Source organism: Mustelus asterias, chromosome 1 (genome assembly GCF_964213995.1).
Source record: "Mustelus asterias chromosome 1, sMusAst1.hap1.1, whole genome shotgun sequence".
NCBI classification, from domain to species: domain Eukaryota; kingdom Metazoa; phylum Chordata; class Chondrichthyes; order Carcharhiniformes; family Triakidae; genus Mustelus; species Mustelus asterias.
In genome coordinates this window covers 116,338,934-116,356,169 of record NC_135801.1, presented here as the reverse complement: position 1 = coordinate 116,356,169, position 17,236 = coordinate 116,338,934, and the positions used below count along the sequence as shown (strand labels likewise).

General features: G+C 39.0%; 1 protein-coding gene across 9 annotated transcripts in view; it reads right to left on the bottom strand.

The window, feature by feature from the left end:
* exoc1 (exocyst complex component 1) overlaps window positions 1–17,236 on the bottom strand; it is a 73,868-nt gene that overhangs the window by 50,727 nt on the left and 5,905 nt on the right. For 4 of the 9 annotated variants that reach the window (XM_078217364.1, XM_078217371.1, XM_078217379.1 and 1 more), the window contains exons 2-5: window positions 12,507–12,638; window positions 8,952–9,082; window positions 6,282–6,441; window positions 810–997 (exon numbers count right to left, since the gene is read on the bottom strand). In XM_078217364.1, coding sequence (XP_078073490.1) covers window positions 810–997; window positions 6,282–6,441; window positions 8,952–9,082; window positions 12,507–12,630 — 603 coding nt within the window. In that variant the 5' untranslated portion in view covers window positions 12,631–12,638. Of the gene's footprint in view, window positions 1–809; window positions 998–5,494; window positions 5,516–6,281; window positions 6,442–7,945; window positions 8,000–8,951; window positions 9,083–12,506; window positions 12,639–17,236 lie in introns of all 9 variants that reach the window. The other 5 variants (XM_078217323.1, XM_078217339.1, XM_078217347.1 and 2 more) reach the window with 3 other exon arrangements.

Here is a 17,236-nt window from a genome sequence, read left to right as displayed (position 1 = left end):
GGATACTCAAAGCAGCTGCGCAGGTTGAGGCTGTGGTTAAGAAGGCATATGGTGTACTGGCCTTCATCAATCGAGGAATTGAGTTTAGGAGTCGTGAGATAATGTTGCAGCTATACAAGACCCTGGTCAGACCACACTTGGAGTACTGTGCTCAGTTCTGGTCGCCTCATTACAGGAAGGATGTGGAAGCCATAGAAAGGGTGCAGAGGAGATTTACGAGGATATTGCCTGGGTTGGGGAGCATGCCTTATGAGGATAGGTTGAGTGAGCTCGGCCTTTTCTCCTTGGAGAGACGAAGGATGAGGGGTGACCTGATAGAGGTGCATAAGATGTTGAGAGGTATTGATCGAGTGGATAGTCAGAGGCTTTTTCCCAGGGCTGAAATGGTTGCCACAAGAGGACACAGGTTTAAGGTGCTGGGGAGTAGGTACAGAGATGTCGTCAGGGGTAAGTTTTTCACTCAGAGGGTGGTGGGTGTGTGGAATGGGCTGCCAGCAACGGTGGTGGAGGCGGATTCGATAGGGTCGTTTAAGAGACTTTTAGATAAGTACATGGAACTCAGTAAGATAGAGGGATATAGGTAAGCCTAGCAATCGCTAAGGTAGGGACATGTTCGGCACAACTTTGTGGGCTGAAGGGCCTGTATTGTGCTGTAGTTTTTCTATGTTTCTAAACATCAAATATGCAGGCAAAGCTTGGCACAGAACATACTGTAGTCATTTAATTTCAGGCAACCCATCTTTCCAACATAGAAAATGGTCCCACAGAACAAACAATTAAAGCAATGTTTTTCATATTCTAATACTCACCCCATCTAGCACCTGCAATTCTCTAGACAGTTTTTCTGCAAATGCTTCAGCATTTGAGATGGCATATTCACAACCATCCATCATTATCTCAATATCCTGTTCCTCCCGTGCATTCAACTCCTGGTATTCATCCAAGGATTCCTCATCTCCACCAGCCGTACTCTGATTTTCACCACTTGGAACAGACTCTGGAGAAATTGATAAAATGCTGACTGATTAAATTTCAGAATGTTACAATCTGATTAAAAAATAACAAACTTGGCAGCAAAGGTATAAATCATTTACTGGAAGACACATTTGGTACCTTTAAAGTTACATTTCAAAAGATAGTTCAGGACTAAGTGAAGGGAAAAACACAGTGAAATGGCTACACTTCAAAAAAAACTCTCAATTTTAAACTGATATTAGTTACTGGCTGCACAGAAGATGACAAGTGGTAGTTTTGTGTTTAATACTGGGGTGCACCATAGCTAAGTTAGCAAACATCAATTATGATTGATGATTTTCATGAATATTAGACGTTACTAAACAGAAAATGTGAAACATACCCCAGGATTCAGAGCTACGTACTGATTTAGACCAGGACGCAGCTCCTGAAACAGAACAATACTCTGCAGCTACTGTTACTGCACCGCTTTCAAAGTAATAACTGTAAATTCTCTAACAAGTCTATTGAGAGCCGAAAATCATACTGCTATCAGCTATTCTATTTCCATCTTATTACTGCTCATTGAAATATCAATAAGTATACTAAGCAATAGAACAAAAAAATTGAAGGCAACTATTAGCTATTTTACATTCAAAATAAATTATAGAATAATTTTCTCTGTAGAAATTTCAATCCAAAATTCCACTGTAACCATCAAATTAACCGATCATCCCAACACATTACCTGTATCGTTCACTTAATGGACAATGACATGAGTAGCTCGCTGAAAAGGACAAGAAACCTAGCATGACTGAAAATGATGACATTTTCTGAAAGACTCTCATTAACTGGCTTTGAAGTTAAAAGTATGGTAATATACTGTGGTCATTTTGGCTTAAGTAAATATTTTCCAGTTAAACAGGAGCCTAGTGGTATGTTTTATTAGTCATGTTTCATAATGTTTGGTGATACATCCTTAAGTGTATATATGAAAAACATTTGCGCGGAATGCAGAGTATATCCAGCAGTTTGGAAAAGATGAATGAAATGCACAAATGTTGCTTATCCCAGGACTTGCGTTAATTTCTAAATGTTTTATGCTTCTATTTCTATATTGTAATATTAATCACACATGCACATTACAGGATAGGAAAAGTGTTTGTATTTCAAATAATGCTGGTTTAATTCATCCATTTTTCATTAGTACCTTATTTTGCACATTGAATTAAGGCCTACAAAAGAAAACTAAAAGCAGTTCACAACATATTATATTGTACTCAGGGGTTCAAATAAGCAATCAAATTCCAATGACAGCCACAAAATAAAAAATAACAACAAGACAACAAGTTGTAGAGTTGTGCATTATGATTAAGGGCATTTCCCCACAAACAATCCAAATACCGTTTGCTTCAAAATAGAAAGATCATACTGTAATCCCTTTTTTGAAGAGCCATTACTAATTCACAATTCTTCAAACTATTTTTAAAAGTATTTAATGAATAGGGCCCGAGTGGATGAACTATCTTCTTTGAATATTTTTTGGGAAAAAACTCCACCAATTGTTCAGCTAGAATTTTAATCGAGTCTAGATTTTTTATCCTTCATCATCATCTGGTACACACATTTGTCAAAAAAAACCACTTTACATTTTCAGTGATCATAGAATTGTAATATTAATAATCGTCACTTTCGCACCATGAAAAGATAATGAAATTAGTACTAATTATATAACTAATATTTTCCAGTCCAAAATCCTTAATTAAATTTTGTTGAAATTAAGTGTCATCTTGCATTTTCATAAGGCAAAAGGGAAAGTACAAGAACATAATACATAACATATCCTAGGACAGCAAACTAACATAGTATTTTCTGTGATATTCACTTGCAACTTCAGCACAATTTCTGAACATAAATTTTGAAGCACCAATTTTACAGAGGTGGAAATAGATAGTCTTAGTGATGGCATGAATATGAGCTCATCTCAGGATCAAATGTGACACCAAACTTGTGAACAGATTGGCTTAATATCAGACTGTTGTCAGACAGAGTAATGGAGTCAGTGGCTCGGGACTGGAGTTTGGAGCAGGGACCAAAAACAATGGCATCAGTCTTTCCATAATGGCCCTTCATTACTGACTCTCGAATTGGAGAAAATTGACTTTCTTTATTCATTCTACCAACAGCCTTGTATGTTTTAAAACCTCGATTAAATCTCATTTTAATCTTCTCTGCTCAAGTAGAAATACTTGTAGTTTCTCAACTCTCCTCATAATGAAATCTGATCTCATATTGGTGAATCTATGCTATACACTTTAAAGATTTTTCTAATAACAGATCACTCAAAATTACACAAAATAGCATTAACTGTGATCTTACTCGAATTTATCTTCACCTCCAGCATTGTCCCAGGAGTGGATTCCATAAACACCTTTTTTTGAATTCCATAAATGCCAAATCTCTTCTTTATCCTTCAAGGTGAAAATGACTATATTCTTCACCTTGGGCTTTTGGTAAGATTCCAGTGAGTACATTGGTGACTGCTAAGACTGATCTGTGCCCAGTAGCTTCTACTGCAAATGGGACAGGGTGCCACAGACGGGTTTTGGATGAGTTGCAGGCTCAGGATACTTGTGTTTTCTCTCTGCCTTTGAAATCCACTTGCATTAGGAGGCTGCATCACTTTTTAATTGGTCGCGCCAGTGCAGTGGTCCTGGTCGAGCTTCTCCCAGGAACTCAAAGTCAATATCAAAACTTCTAAATTAAGCCTCGAGTGTACTTGTAATGCTTCCTTTGACTAAATGACTCAAGCTCCCCACAGATGATTTTCTTTGTTAAGCAACTGTCAGAAATTCTAACTCCATGACCAGCTCAACTCAATTGTGACAGTCTTGATATGGTTTGGATGTTTAGCATGCCTATCCAGGTGAGTGCCTCAATAGACTTTCATTTTGGTAGTTAGGTTTACTCTGCTTCGCTCCCAAACTGATGTCTGCCGAAAACTTTGCTTGCATTATGTTTCCTTGTGCGTCTCTGACTCACCTTTACATATCTCATCACATCCTTCTCCATCTTCAGTGGCACAGCACTACTGCTTGCAACACGCTCTCCAACCTCACATTTCAAAATGCATCTCTTCAACTCTGCTTTCAGTCACTCCCCCCGACACTTTTTATTTGTTCATGGGATCTGGGCATCACTGGCTGGGCCAGCATTTATTGCCTTTCCCTAACTGCCCTTGAATTGAGTGGCTTGCTGGGCCATTTCAGAGGGGCAGTTAAGAGTCAACCACATTGCTGTGGATCTGGAGTCACATGTAGGCCAGACTGGATAAGGATGGCAGATTTCCTTTCCTAAAGGGCAATAGTGAGCCAGATGGGTTTTTATGACAATCGACAATGGTTTCATGGTCATCATTGGACTTTTAATTCCAGATTTTTATTGAATTCAAATGTCAACATCTGCAATGGTGGGATTCGAACCAGGGCATTACCCTGGGTCTGTGGATTACTAGTCCAGTGATAACTGCCTCAACTGTGAACACCTTTCTACTTTAAAGCAAGCTATTCTCTCCAAGCCATGAAAAATCCCTACTCAACAGATGTCAGCATGCACACTTGGCCGAATATGCTATGAATGAACATGGAGGAATCTGGTGAAAACTGGTCAGCCTTGGACTTGCAAAGAACCAAAGATTAAATTTTAAAGGTATGAAACAGAAAGCCTTCAAAAGAAGAGTTGTAGCCTTCAGTCACATTCTTAAAACAGAATGGGTGCACTCTTACGATGCCATCCAAAATGATTTGCTGCAGGCACCAACTTGCTAACACTGCTGTAATCTGTTTCAGAATCAGAACAACAAAAACACAGGAAGCAGGAAAATATTAGAAATTAAAAGAGAAAATGCTAGAAATAAACAAGTTCATCAGAATCTGAAAAGATAGGTTAACATTTCAGGTGGAAAGAATACACCAAATGAAAAAAGGGATGCAAGAGAGCGTCATTATAGACCCGAACAAAACATGCATGTAAGAAAGGAAACAAGAGGTCAACGATTCCTTTTATCTTTTGTGATTTTTAAATTATATTTTCGGATATAAAGCCAGATTCAGAATTTCAAGGATTAAATCCCAAAGACCAAATTTTTTTTACTTGAGAGAGAGAGAAAAAAGGCTGGCACCCTTGGAGGATAGGGGCCTAGGTATTTTAATAAGCTCTTCGAAAGGTAACAGTCCATCAGTAAAAACAGTTAACCATATTATCAGACAATGCAGAGGTCATTAGTACATTCCAATACTTCCTATTCATAGTCACACTTGTAATATCAGAAAGCCTCTTTTCACCCAGAAAAGCACAGGTTTGGCCAAACAGACCATTGTACGTGAAGTGCTTTGGGACGTTGCTTCAAAACCTTGAAATGTACAATATAGAGGCAAGTTCTTTCTTTTCTTTATTTGAACCCCTGTACTGCACTAGATAAGGTGGCGCATAAATTACAGAATTACACCGGAAAGACAAAAGTAAGAAAAATGTTACCAACCTTCTGCAACTTTAGGAAGTTCTTTGCAGAGAAAGAATAGAGAAAGAGAATTAAAGGAAGGTAAGCAAAGAAATATTACAGCAACAGACAGCAATACAGATTACAAAAAGGTACCATATTACAGCGAGTTCTCTAACACAGCTGGGCTTGCCACATCCACCATCACAATGTGTTTTTAAGTAATGGTATTGCAATTGAAGTTATTTTTTCAGTAATTTAAAATTAGAAAAAAAATATTTACAGAAGCAAATTAAAATACCCATTCACAAAGCACTATACCAATCCAAATTTTATGTACAGCAGTGCATCCTATAGTCATTGGCCATACTGTGTATTCTAGAAAGGACAAGGAATAAAATATACAAACAGTGAAATTATAACTTTAAAACTGGACTTGATCTAAAGCAATCAGTAGCATAAACAAAGACTATATTCCAATATTGTAATGGATCTATTATTCAGACCTGTAGAGAAAGACCTGTAGAATATTAAATTACACACATCATTATCCATCACAAGAATATTTTGTAATAACCTTTCGCAGCTGCCAATTATTTGCATTTAAATACCGTGAACTGAAAAGATAACAGAAGATGGAAAGAGAGGCAAGGAACAGAATAAACTGCGAGAGAGAGAGACTGGAAGGAAATATTTAGTGTCCAAACTAACCAGCAAATCATCACAATCGTGTAACACAAGTAGGAAATATATTTTAAAACTTTCATTACACTAAGGTGAGACCAGCAATTTATTTAAAAGAGGTCATCATCATCACACAAGGTCTTACCTTCCAACAACTGTGAGCTAACATTGACAAACTCAATCTTCTTTCTAAGGTACCGCTGATTAAGTTTCCATATACAGGAGATAAAGGTATTTTTCTCTGCTGTGCTGCTGGCAACCCACTTGTAAACTTTTTCAAAGTGCAAATCGAACTCTGGATTCTCCTGCAAATGTGAATAATACAAATCCATTTAGTTTCCACTAAATTGTAGAAAAATATTTGAGGAGATGAAGTAGTTGGGATGTAATCGATGTATCTCAGGCTCCTTGGTGCAGCTTAACTGTGTACTCAAATTAATACTTCCCGCTCAGTCAAAGAACTAAGCTCTGAAGCTGCATTTGAATTTTATTTCAAGTCTGATAAGTTATTTCCTGACAATATTGGAAAGATGAACCAGGCTGTTAACAACCTTGCCATTTTCAACCTAACCTTCTTTGCATCGCTGAAACAAACTACTTCTACTGCCATAACATTTTCTGTGCCATGTTGCTGAAACTCTACCTATCCCTTTACCTTCTCCAGACTTGATTCTTCCAATTCTCTCTTGCCCATCCTTCAACACTTGTAAACTTCAGCTCATCCAAAATTCTATCTCAAATCAAGTCCTGTTCCTGTCTTCACTGACCCTGTGGTTTTGGATGACCGGTAGCCAAATTTAAATAGTTCATTCTCATATTTAAAACCCATTCATGGTCTTTCCTTATCTCTAAGCCTTTAAACCTTTTTCTCAACGACTCCCCTCCACCAGTCCTCCTAACTCTATGCCTGACTTCAGCTTCTTGTACACTTTTGTCTCATCCATGGAGATTATTCCTTCACATGCCTTGGTCCTACACCCTGGAATTCCCTCACTAAATTTCTTTGCCCCTTCAACTTCATCTCATCCTCTAAGACCCGGCTAAAGTGCCTGACCTTTGAAGAAGGTTTTAATTACCCTTCCTGACATCTCCTTCCTTGGTTTGGTGCCAATTTTTAAAATTACACCTGTGAAGTGCCATGGGATGTTTTGCTACATTAAAGTTACTCTATAAATGAAATTTGTTATTGATAGCTACAGAGCTGTCAATATCATGAAATGTTAGAAGTGATACACTTCATTGCCAAGTGTGTCCCATAATGTGACCTTAATGTACCAATTTTTAAGAGCAAAGTTCACCAGTTATATTTTGTCTAACCAAAATGAGGGATTCTCACGGGCAACGAGAGGCACATGGCAAGACTGTATTCACAAGATCTAAATGCGCAACTTTCTGTCCGGTCATCTTTATGAGCTGTGGTAGTGGCTGCACTGCAGGAAGGAGAAAGTCGGCCCAGTGATAATCATTATTGTGTTAAATTAAAGGAATAAAACCTTTTGGCTCCACAAATTGATATCAACAGAAATACTGAAAATAAGACAAAGGCAGTTCTGGGCTCTCCTTCTCTGTAGCTGCTCATCTAACACCAGCTCCAAATTGTCAGCAAAACATTCCACAGGAAATCCTATAGATCAGTATCCTTTCCAGTTCTGGATGCTATTTGTGAGGTTTAAAGAGGGAAATTTCAGTACCAGTTGAGCATTGTGTATTTGCTCAGGATTTCTTTTTTCCCAGCAAAGGTATTTCCCAACTAGCACTCAGAATCAGAAAGCTTTTAAGATTTCCTATGGAGATGTTTGGCTTACTCACCCTCCCATTTTTGGGTACTGGTACATCTTGCTGATTATGTAGGTTGGTGGAGTTCTGTGGAACAGAGTAAATAATGATTAATATCTCCTATAAGGGAAGGGTTTTTAAATTTTAATTAAACTTACCCTTTTTTGGGCGGGGGGGATTAGAGGCAAGGGTAAGGAAAAGCTTTACTTGAAAATATAGCTGTGTGCTTTCTTTCTAGTTCAAATCAATTTTTCTCCATTAGCATTCTATTCTGTATTCTCCTTGACACTACTTTAACTGGTAGGGTGGGGCACTAGGCTATGGACTTCCGTGCTTAACAAAGCCAATGTTTCACAATTAATTGACAGGATGTGCACTTCCAGGATGCAATTTGGATGTTTGCCAGTTTCTCTCTGCCTATCAAACCATATTCTAACAGATGCATGCAGCAAAATGAGAGCCAATTACTCGAGTTCATTATGAATCTGCTAATTTACCTGGTCTCAGACAGCTCAATTCAACTTCTAATTCAAACATTAATGCACTAAGAGGTGTTCTGAAACCCAAAATGACTTCTCAACATAAAATGGGACCAAAAGAGAAAATGCTGGAAAATCTCAGCAGGTCTGGCAGCATCTGTAAGGAGAGAAAAGAGATGACGTTTCGAGTTCAGATGACCCTTTGTCAAAGCTCAAATGGGAGATGGAGAGTGGGGTGGTTGTGGCAGGGGAAGAGAAAAACTAGCTCAGAGTAATAAGTTGTGTTAGAAGAGTTTTGGTTTTCAGATGAAAAGCTGTCACTTATAAAGCAAGTAACTAACCTTGATCATCAAAAATTGAAACAACAATGTGCCCCAAATTTTCTCCAACAGAAAGCTGCTGCAGCATTTGAAGGTATCTAACACGATTAACTTTAACTCAGATATCAGGCTGGATCTCTAATTGTTCACGGTTTATATCTTTATAAGGACAATCACTTGGACTGAAATATTGCATAATTATCAGTGGCCTCTCAGGCCTTTAACTGTTTCACATCATACCTTGTTGGCATCCTTAGCATCAACAACAGCCAAATCTCGCAGTGCCCATGCAGTCTGCCGTTTGTAGAAATCCCCTTTATCTGATTTCTTCACCTTTACAACATTTACTTGGATTGGCCGCTCTGTTGTTACTGTAAATAAAACATTAAGAAGTTGACAAATCAGATGTGCATGGAAAAATATTGTTTCATGCCATTAAAGGGGGTGCCGTAGCAATCTAAAATACTACTACAAAACTAATGTTTGTTTTACTCTTTGGGAAGGTTGCACATAGGAAGTAGCCCACACCCCGGTGAGTTTTAAACCACTCCAGTTTTTTCATTCTTCTTTTGCCATCCATTTTTCCATTACGCCTGGGTACAAAAGCTTTGACTCACAGTTCTGTGCAAAAGTTATGTTATAAGTGCAAGTTGTTGCACAGAGCCAGAGGGAACAGCAGCAAAGGCATCAAGGGGAAAGCCAAGAAAGCAGCAGGTACCTTTTGGTGGGTTGGAAGATTGCAGAATTCTGAGGATTGTAGGACTGGAGGAGAATCCAGAGATGGACACTAACTCCTCCACCCTCCACCCCCTCCGGTTCAAATCTTGGTGGCATATCTTCCGACCTAATAACCACACCATCACTAAGACCGCTTATTTTTGCCTCCTTAAGATTGCCAAACTCCGTCCCAACCTCAGCATTTACTATCAAAACCCTCAATTATACCTTTGTTGCCTCAAGGCTCAACTATTCCAACACACATCTGGCCAGTTATTCATCTTCCACCCTTTATAACTTAAGTGCATTCAAAATTCTGCTGCTCATATCCTAAGTGGCCAAGTCACCCCTGTGCTCAATTAAATACAGTAAGAAGTTTAACAACACCAGGTTAAAGTCCAACAGGTTTATTTGGTAGCAAAAGCCACACAAGCTTTCGAAGCTCTAAGCCCCTTCTTCAGGTGAGTGGGAATTCTGTTCACAAACAGAGTTTATAAAGACACAGACTCAATTTACATGAATAATGGTTGGAATGCGAATACTTACAACTAATCAAGTCTTTAAGAAACAAAACAATGGGAGTGGAGAGAGCATCAAGACAGGCTAAAAAGATGTGTATTGTCTCCAGACAAGACAGCCAGTGAAACTCTGCAGGTCCACGCAACTGTGGGCGTTACAAATAGTGTGACATGAACCCAATATCCCGGTTGAGGCCGTCCGCGTGTGCGGAACTTGGCTATCAGTTTCTGCTCAGCGACTCTGCGCTGTCGTGTGTCGCGAAGGCCGCCTTGGAGAACGCTTACCCGAATATCAGAGGCCGAATGCCCGTGACCGCTGAAGTGCTCCCCAACAGGAAGAGAACAGTCTTGCCTGGTGATTGTCGAGCGGTGTTCAGTCATCCGTTGTCGCAGCGTCTGCATAGTTTCCCCAATGTACCATGCCTCGGGACATCCTTTCTTGCAGCGTATCAGGTAGACAACCTTGGCCGAGTTGCAAGAGTATGTACCGTGTACCTGGTGGATGGTGTTCTCACGTGAGATGATGGCATCTATGTCGATGATCCGGCACGTCTTGCAGAGGTTGCTGTGGCAGGGTTGTGTGGTGTCTTGGTCACTGTTCGCGGCCTTCGCGACACACGACAGCGCAGAGTCGCTGAGCAGAAACTGATAGCCAAGTTCCGCACACACGCGGACTGCCTCAACCGGGATATTGGGTTCATGTCACACTATTTGTAACGCCCACAGTTGCGTGGACCTGCAGAGTTTCACTGGCTGTCTTGTCTGGAGACAATACACATCTTTTTAGCCTGTCTTGATGCTCTCTCCACTCACATTGTTTTGTTTCTTAAAGACTTGATTAGTTGTAAGTATTCGCATTCCAACCATTATTCATGTAAATTGAGTCTGTGTCTTTATAAACTCTGTTTGTGAACAGAATTCCCACTCACCTGAAGAAGGGGCTTAGAGCTTCGAAAGCTTGTGTGGCTTTTGCTACCAAATAAACCTGTTGGACTTTAACCTGGTGTTGTTAAACTTCTTACTGTGTTTACCCCAGTCCAACGCCGGCATCTCCACATCTCAATTAAATACACTGGCTCTTTATTAAGCAATGTATTGATTCTCATTCTTGTTTTCAAATTCCTCCATGTACTCTCCTCTCCCTATCTCTCCAACCCAGGGCTTTCCAAAGCAGAGGTCACAAGACAAGATTCTGGGGCCGTGAACTCTACAGTGGCAGTGGCTGCCACAGAGCTCTGACTGAATTTTAACAGCTGCTAGACCCCTTTGAATCTTTGCTTTTTTATAATGGTGGACGTGGCTTAAATGGCCAATGATTGAGGTCTGATTCCTGATCCCAAAAAAAAATGAAAAGGCAAGTTCTTAAAAATGTTAAGAAAAAAACCTCTGTCCCGTCAAACATAGATCTCCTCCGCCACCCTTCCGCACAGTCAGCTCCCACTGAGGTGGTCATGGCATTTTCAAAGCTTCAAAATGGGGTCCCAATGGGAAAACATTCGGGAGGCAGAGGCACTGCTCTAACCTCTTCCAGCCCCATAACCCTCCCCCCAGTCTGGCCTTTTGTACAGCCCAATTTAACTGCATTGACAGTCATGTCTTCAGTTGCTGAGGTCCTACACTCCAAAATTCCCTCCTTCAACATCCTTGCCTCTCTCTCCTAAGATACAAGATGCCCCTTAAAACCTAGCTCTTTGGCTAAGTTCTTGATAACCTTTCCCATGGTCTCCTTAAAGGACTAAGTGACAAATTCTGTTTGATAACACTCCTGTGAAGCATCTTGGGATGTTTTATGATGCAAAGGGTGCTAGATGAATGGAAATTGTCGCTGCTGCTGAATTGAGGATCCATTTCATGCCAGGAACAAACAGGAAAAGGTCAAGGAAGGTACAAGGGTCTTTTGGGGCGTAACTGTAATGCTAGTTTACCAGAAAAAGTTGTCATGTTATCTGTTTCAGGCTTTGGTAGTACTTTTTATGGTATTCTGCACTCAATCATATGTGAAGGTAAAACATATACACATTGATGCCAATCAAAACTGCAGCAGAATCACAAAGCAGAGATCAAATTATAGTCTATATGTAACAGGCTGTCTGGCTAAAATACAAGTGATGCAACAAAAACTGAAAGCAAAATAAATCCTAATTTGTATTGCACTGCTTAATATTTTGATAGACCAAAGTATTTCATTTTCTCTGAGTATTTAATTGTGAACTATAACAATAGTGCTGAAACCTACAACGCCAACTTCTGCTGAGAGTAGTTGTCTTTAATTGATCAAAGTGATATGATGCAATCAGCTAAATACTAACAGCAAAATAGCTTTAACAGGCTCCAGTTATAGCTCAACATATAAAAGGTTTCAACTAGCTTCTCGTAATAAAGATACAAAAAATATGGAAATCTGATATTTGCTGCGTTCAGTCAATTTGAAATTAAAAGTGTATGGATTAACAGAAATAAAAACAATGGTTCAGATTGCTAATGAAAAAAAAGTTACCTCCCTAGACACATACTAATAAAACATTAATTAAAACTGACCATATACAGTGTTAAACTGTACCTGTAGCACATAGAAAGCAGTTTTTCTTCTTTTTGCCTGCCTTGCAAACATTGACAATGCTGAGCAATCGTTCATCATTTGGAGTGAAAATATCCCTCTGTAAAGCATGCTTGATTGCTGTCATCCTGAACACTAACAAGATGAACAAAATTAATTTGGTGTACCAGTCGAAGGTTATCAGAATATAAACTTCAATAATCTTTAAAATTGCACAAGGGAATGGATCGCACAGTGGATTTGAATAATGAACGTTCACACCTTTGGAACTTGGCTTCAAACATAGTCTGAACTGAGAATAAATCCCATTAGGCTTGTAAATCAATAGTTCCATAGTTCTTACAAGTAGGCAGCATAAACTAGGAGGATGTTTGATATAGGAAATACAAATGTAAGCTTACACTTCTGAAGTGCAAACTGATTTGCTTGGAGCACACTGTTAAGGCAAAGTAGAGGGAATTTTAAACGTCCATAGAGTATGGTGCTAATTCTGTGTAAAATTAAATTTTACACAAAATTTTACACAAACTACCCAGCCTTCAGGAGAACAGTGACCACGACACCACACAACCCTGCCACAGCAACCTCTGCAAGATGTGCCGGATCATCGACACGGATGCCATCATCTCACGTGAGAACACCATCTACCAGGTACACGGTACCTACTCTTGCAACTCGGCCAACATTGTCTGCCTGATACGCTGCAGGAAAGGATGTCCCAAGGCATGGTACATTGGGGAAACCATGCAGACACTATGACAACGGATGAATGAACACCGCTCGACAATCACCAGGCAAGACTGTTCTCTTCCTGTGGGGGAGCACTTCAGCAGTTACGGGCATTCAGCCTTGGATCTTCAGGTAAGCGTTCTCCAAGGCGGCCTTCACGACATACGACAGCGCAGAGTTGCTGAGCAGAAACTGATAGCCAAGTTCCGCACACATGAGGACGGCCTAAACCGGGATGTTGGATTTATGTCACATTATCAGTAACCCCCACAGCTTGCCTCCTGAGCTTGTAGAATCTCACTAGCTGTTCTGTCTGGAGACAATACACATTTCTTTAACCTGTGTTTAATGTTCCCTCCACCCACATTGTCTGTACCTTTAAGACCTGGCTGGTTGTAGGATTCGCATTCTAATCAGTATTCTGCAACTTGATTTTGTCTGTTTGCACTGTTTGAGAGCACATTTCCACTCCATCTGACGAAGGAGCAGTGCTCCGAAAGCTTATGGTATTTGCTACCAAATAAACCTGTTGGACTTTAACCTGGTGTTGTGAGACTTCTTACTAAAATTAAATTACCATGTTAAAATACTCAGAACTCTCGACTCAAGAACAGCTTCTTCCCTGATGCCATCAGACTTTTGAATGGTCCAATCACATGTTAAGCTGATCTTTCTCCTCACCATATCGGTAACGGCAACACTATATTCTGCACCCTCTCCTTTTCTTCTCTCCAATGTATTCTATGAACTGTATAGCTCGCAAGAAACAATACTTTTTCCAATACATGTGACAATAATAAATCAACTCAATTCAATGAATCACAATTACATTTGTTAACTTCCAGTCTACTAGGACCATTCCAGAATCTAGTGAAGTTTGAAAAATCATATCAAGTGCACAAAATATCTTTGTAGCAAACTCGTTTGGAACCCTACCATTTAGGCCATCAGATTAATTATTTGTCAGCTTTCAGTCCCTTAAGTTTCTCTAACACTTTTTTCTAATCTTATTAGTTTAAGTTCTTCACTCTTATGAGTGCTTTGGTTTCTGTCTCTTTCTGCCCTCAGTAAATGACGTTGTTTAAGTTTAAGAGTCTTGTTTTGGGCTGAGAACAGCACTCACATACTTAACATGGAATTCAATTCTATTACGATCACTATTTCCAAGAGGATGTTTTGCAATGAGAATATCAATTAACCCTGTCTCAATGTACGATAGTTGACCTAAATTAGCTTTATCCCTAGTTTGTTCCATAATGTATTGTTTCAGGAAGCTGTCGCAAAAACATTTTACAAATTCATCTTCCAGACTACTTTTGCAAATTTTCTTTGTCCAGTCCAGATTAGAGACCCCATAATTATTAGACTGTCTTTCTTACCAGCTCCAATTATTTCTTGCTTAATGCTCTATCCGATGATGTAACTGCTGCCCTCTCTAGTATTTTCTGACACTTTTCTTTCCGAATTTCTACCCATACTGATTTTACATTCTGATCCCCGAGTCTTTTCTTTCTACTGTCCTTATGTCATCCTTCATTATCAGGGCTATTCGTCCTTCTCCATTTCGCAGTCATTCTGAACACTTGGGTAGCCTCAAATATTTATTTTCCAGCCTCGATCAACTTACAACCATGCTTCTGTAATACTGACAGTCCCATTTATCCCTATTTGCACCATCGACCTTGTTACGATTGCTTCCTGGATTCAGATAAAGAGTGCTTAATTTTATTGTCACTTTTTTTTACATGGACCTTTTTCACTGCTGCACCATGACCATTAAACAGTATCACTTTCTGCCCACCTGTTTGTCTTTATCTAAATTGCTATACCATTCTATTGCCTCAACATTTTTCTTTGGATTTCTAAATTTCCCTTCACCTGCCTCCTCCCTCCACCTTTTATTTAAGTTTATTTATTAGTGTTACAAATAGGCTTACATTAACACTGCAATTAAGTTACTGTGAAAATCCCCTAGTCGCCACACTCCGGCGCCTGTTCAGGTACACTATGGGAGAATTTAGCATGGCCGATGCACCTAACCAGCACGTCTTTCAGAATGTGGGAGGAAACCGGAGCACCCGGAGGAAACACTTGCAGACACGGGGAGAACGTGCAAACTCCACACAGTCACCCAAGCTGGGAATCGAACCTGGGTCCCTGGCACTGTGAAGCAGCAGTGATAACCACTGTGCCACCCACAATTGTCTAAGGCCAAACACAACAATTATTATATTTATTTGCTGTTTCATTCTTGGTACCATATAATTTTACTTTATAAAAATTACAATTGATAGCATCTAACTTATGATCTGGTATTGAATTTATTTACTGGTTTGAAGAGATTCTGGAAATTCTCCATATTTTATTTCCATTGCATTTGTCAACAGTAGAAAGGTTCATTAATCACCCGGTGGCAGCACTAGCAAATTCATTTTACACTTATAGCATAATTTCAGTTGATAAAAAGTATTTGTATTCAGCACAAAAAAAACGGACTGGATATCACCTGAATAGAGATAAGTAAGTCTACTTTATAGGAAGACAGACATATTTGAACAAATACGGGCTGTGTCAGAAACTGTGACCACTGCAAATCAGCAGTATAATGTTTATTTATGTTTCAGTATTGAGATTTCCAAAAATTATGGAACCAGTCACTTCAAAATATGTTTTTAATGCCAAACTTGGTCATAGTTCTAATTTTTATCTTTACGAATAGAATTGTAAAGATTTTGATCCAAATCCTGCAGAAAAAGATGGAAGCCATTTCAGGAAAGGCATACAAAATATTGAAGTGTCTGTCATGTTGTCTCAAGTAAAGCTAAAAAAAATATAATATCCTATTTTGCAGAAAGTCATTAATCATAAAAATTTAATTCATTTTTGGCTGGGATCCACTGAACCAATGTTCAATGTTAAGAATCCCACTGATGTTAGATGCAAGAGTATCGCAAAACTCAGAAGGGTAACTCGGAAAACTGGTTCTTAATAGTGTCTTTCTTTAATTTAGTATAATGCGATAAAAGATATGCAAAACAGTGAGGGAAAGATTGGGTCTTATTGTAACCATTCAAATAAAAGAATGCTCATTAACATGTAAAAACAGAAAAGAAATGCCACAATACAAAACACATTATATTCAGGACCTTAATAACCTCATTCCCATCTATGTCCCTGAACTCTTGAGAAATGAGCCTTGTCCCAAAACGATCATCCCATACAGTATAACTCTATGGGCTAAATCTAGTGAATAGTTACCACCCATGAGTCATCTTTAAGTTTAGGAAGCCTTTCTTCAGTTCAGCATACATTTTCTATGAGCTTTTCAAATCAGCAGCTTCTAGCCTATAATTCTCCTTTCCGGGAGGGTTCATCTTTCCAGCTGGACGTGGCTGTGATCGTAACTTGTTTTTCAGTTGCTTATCATTATTCTCCTCTCCACCTCTCCTGTCAGGACAGAGCTACCTGGCTACTGATATACCATATTTCTCTTTTGATCTCCTCCTACCTGAAACAACTCACCTTAGAAGCCAGCCTTTTAGCATACAAATGTGCACTATATTCTTATGCATCCCTCTTTGAACTAATTTGGAGTTTTAACATGTAAAATTCTATATTCTATTGTTCCCCACTTCACTTAAGTAGATACCTGTTTACCCTGCTTCTGAGCTAATTTTCATAACAATACTCCTTTAGACAGCTACACTCCTATCAATGTCTCTTTCATCTCATTCTTCAAACTCTATTTTACCCAAGTTTCTTTAATCTTTATTTTATACATTTTTAAAACTTTACTTTATTCAAATTTCTTGACAATGACTTTAAAATAATATTCAGTTTACTAATGTACATGGCCCAGAATAGCAATAATAGATTAAATTTTTAAAAATGCTGGAATTACTCAACAGGTCTGGCAGCATTTATAGAGAGGGAAACCGAGTTAGTGTTTCAGGTCGATAATTCTTTGTCACCAGATGGTTGGGCCATGTACATGGTATACACAA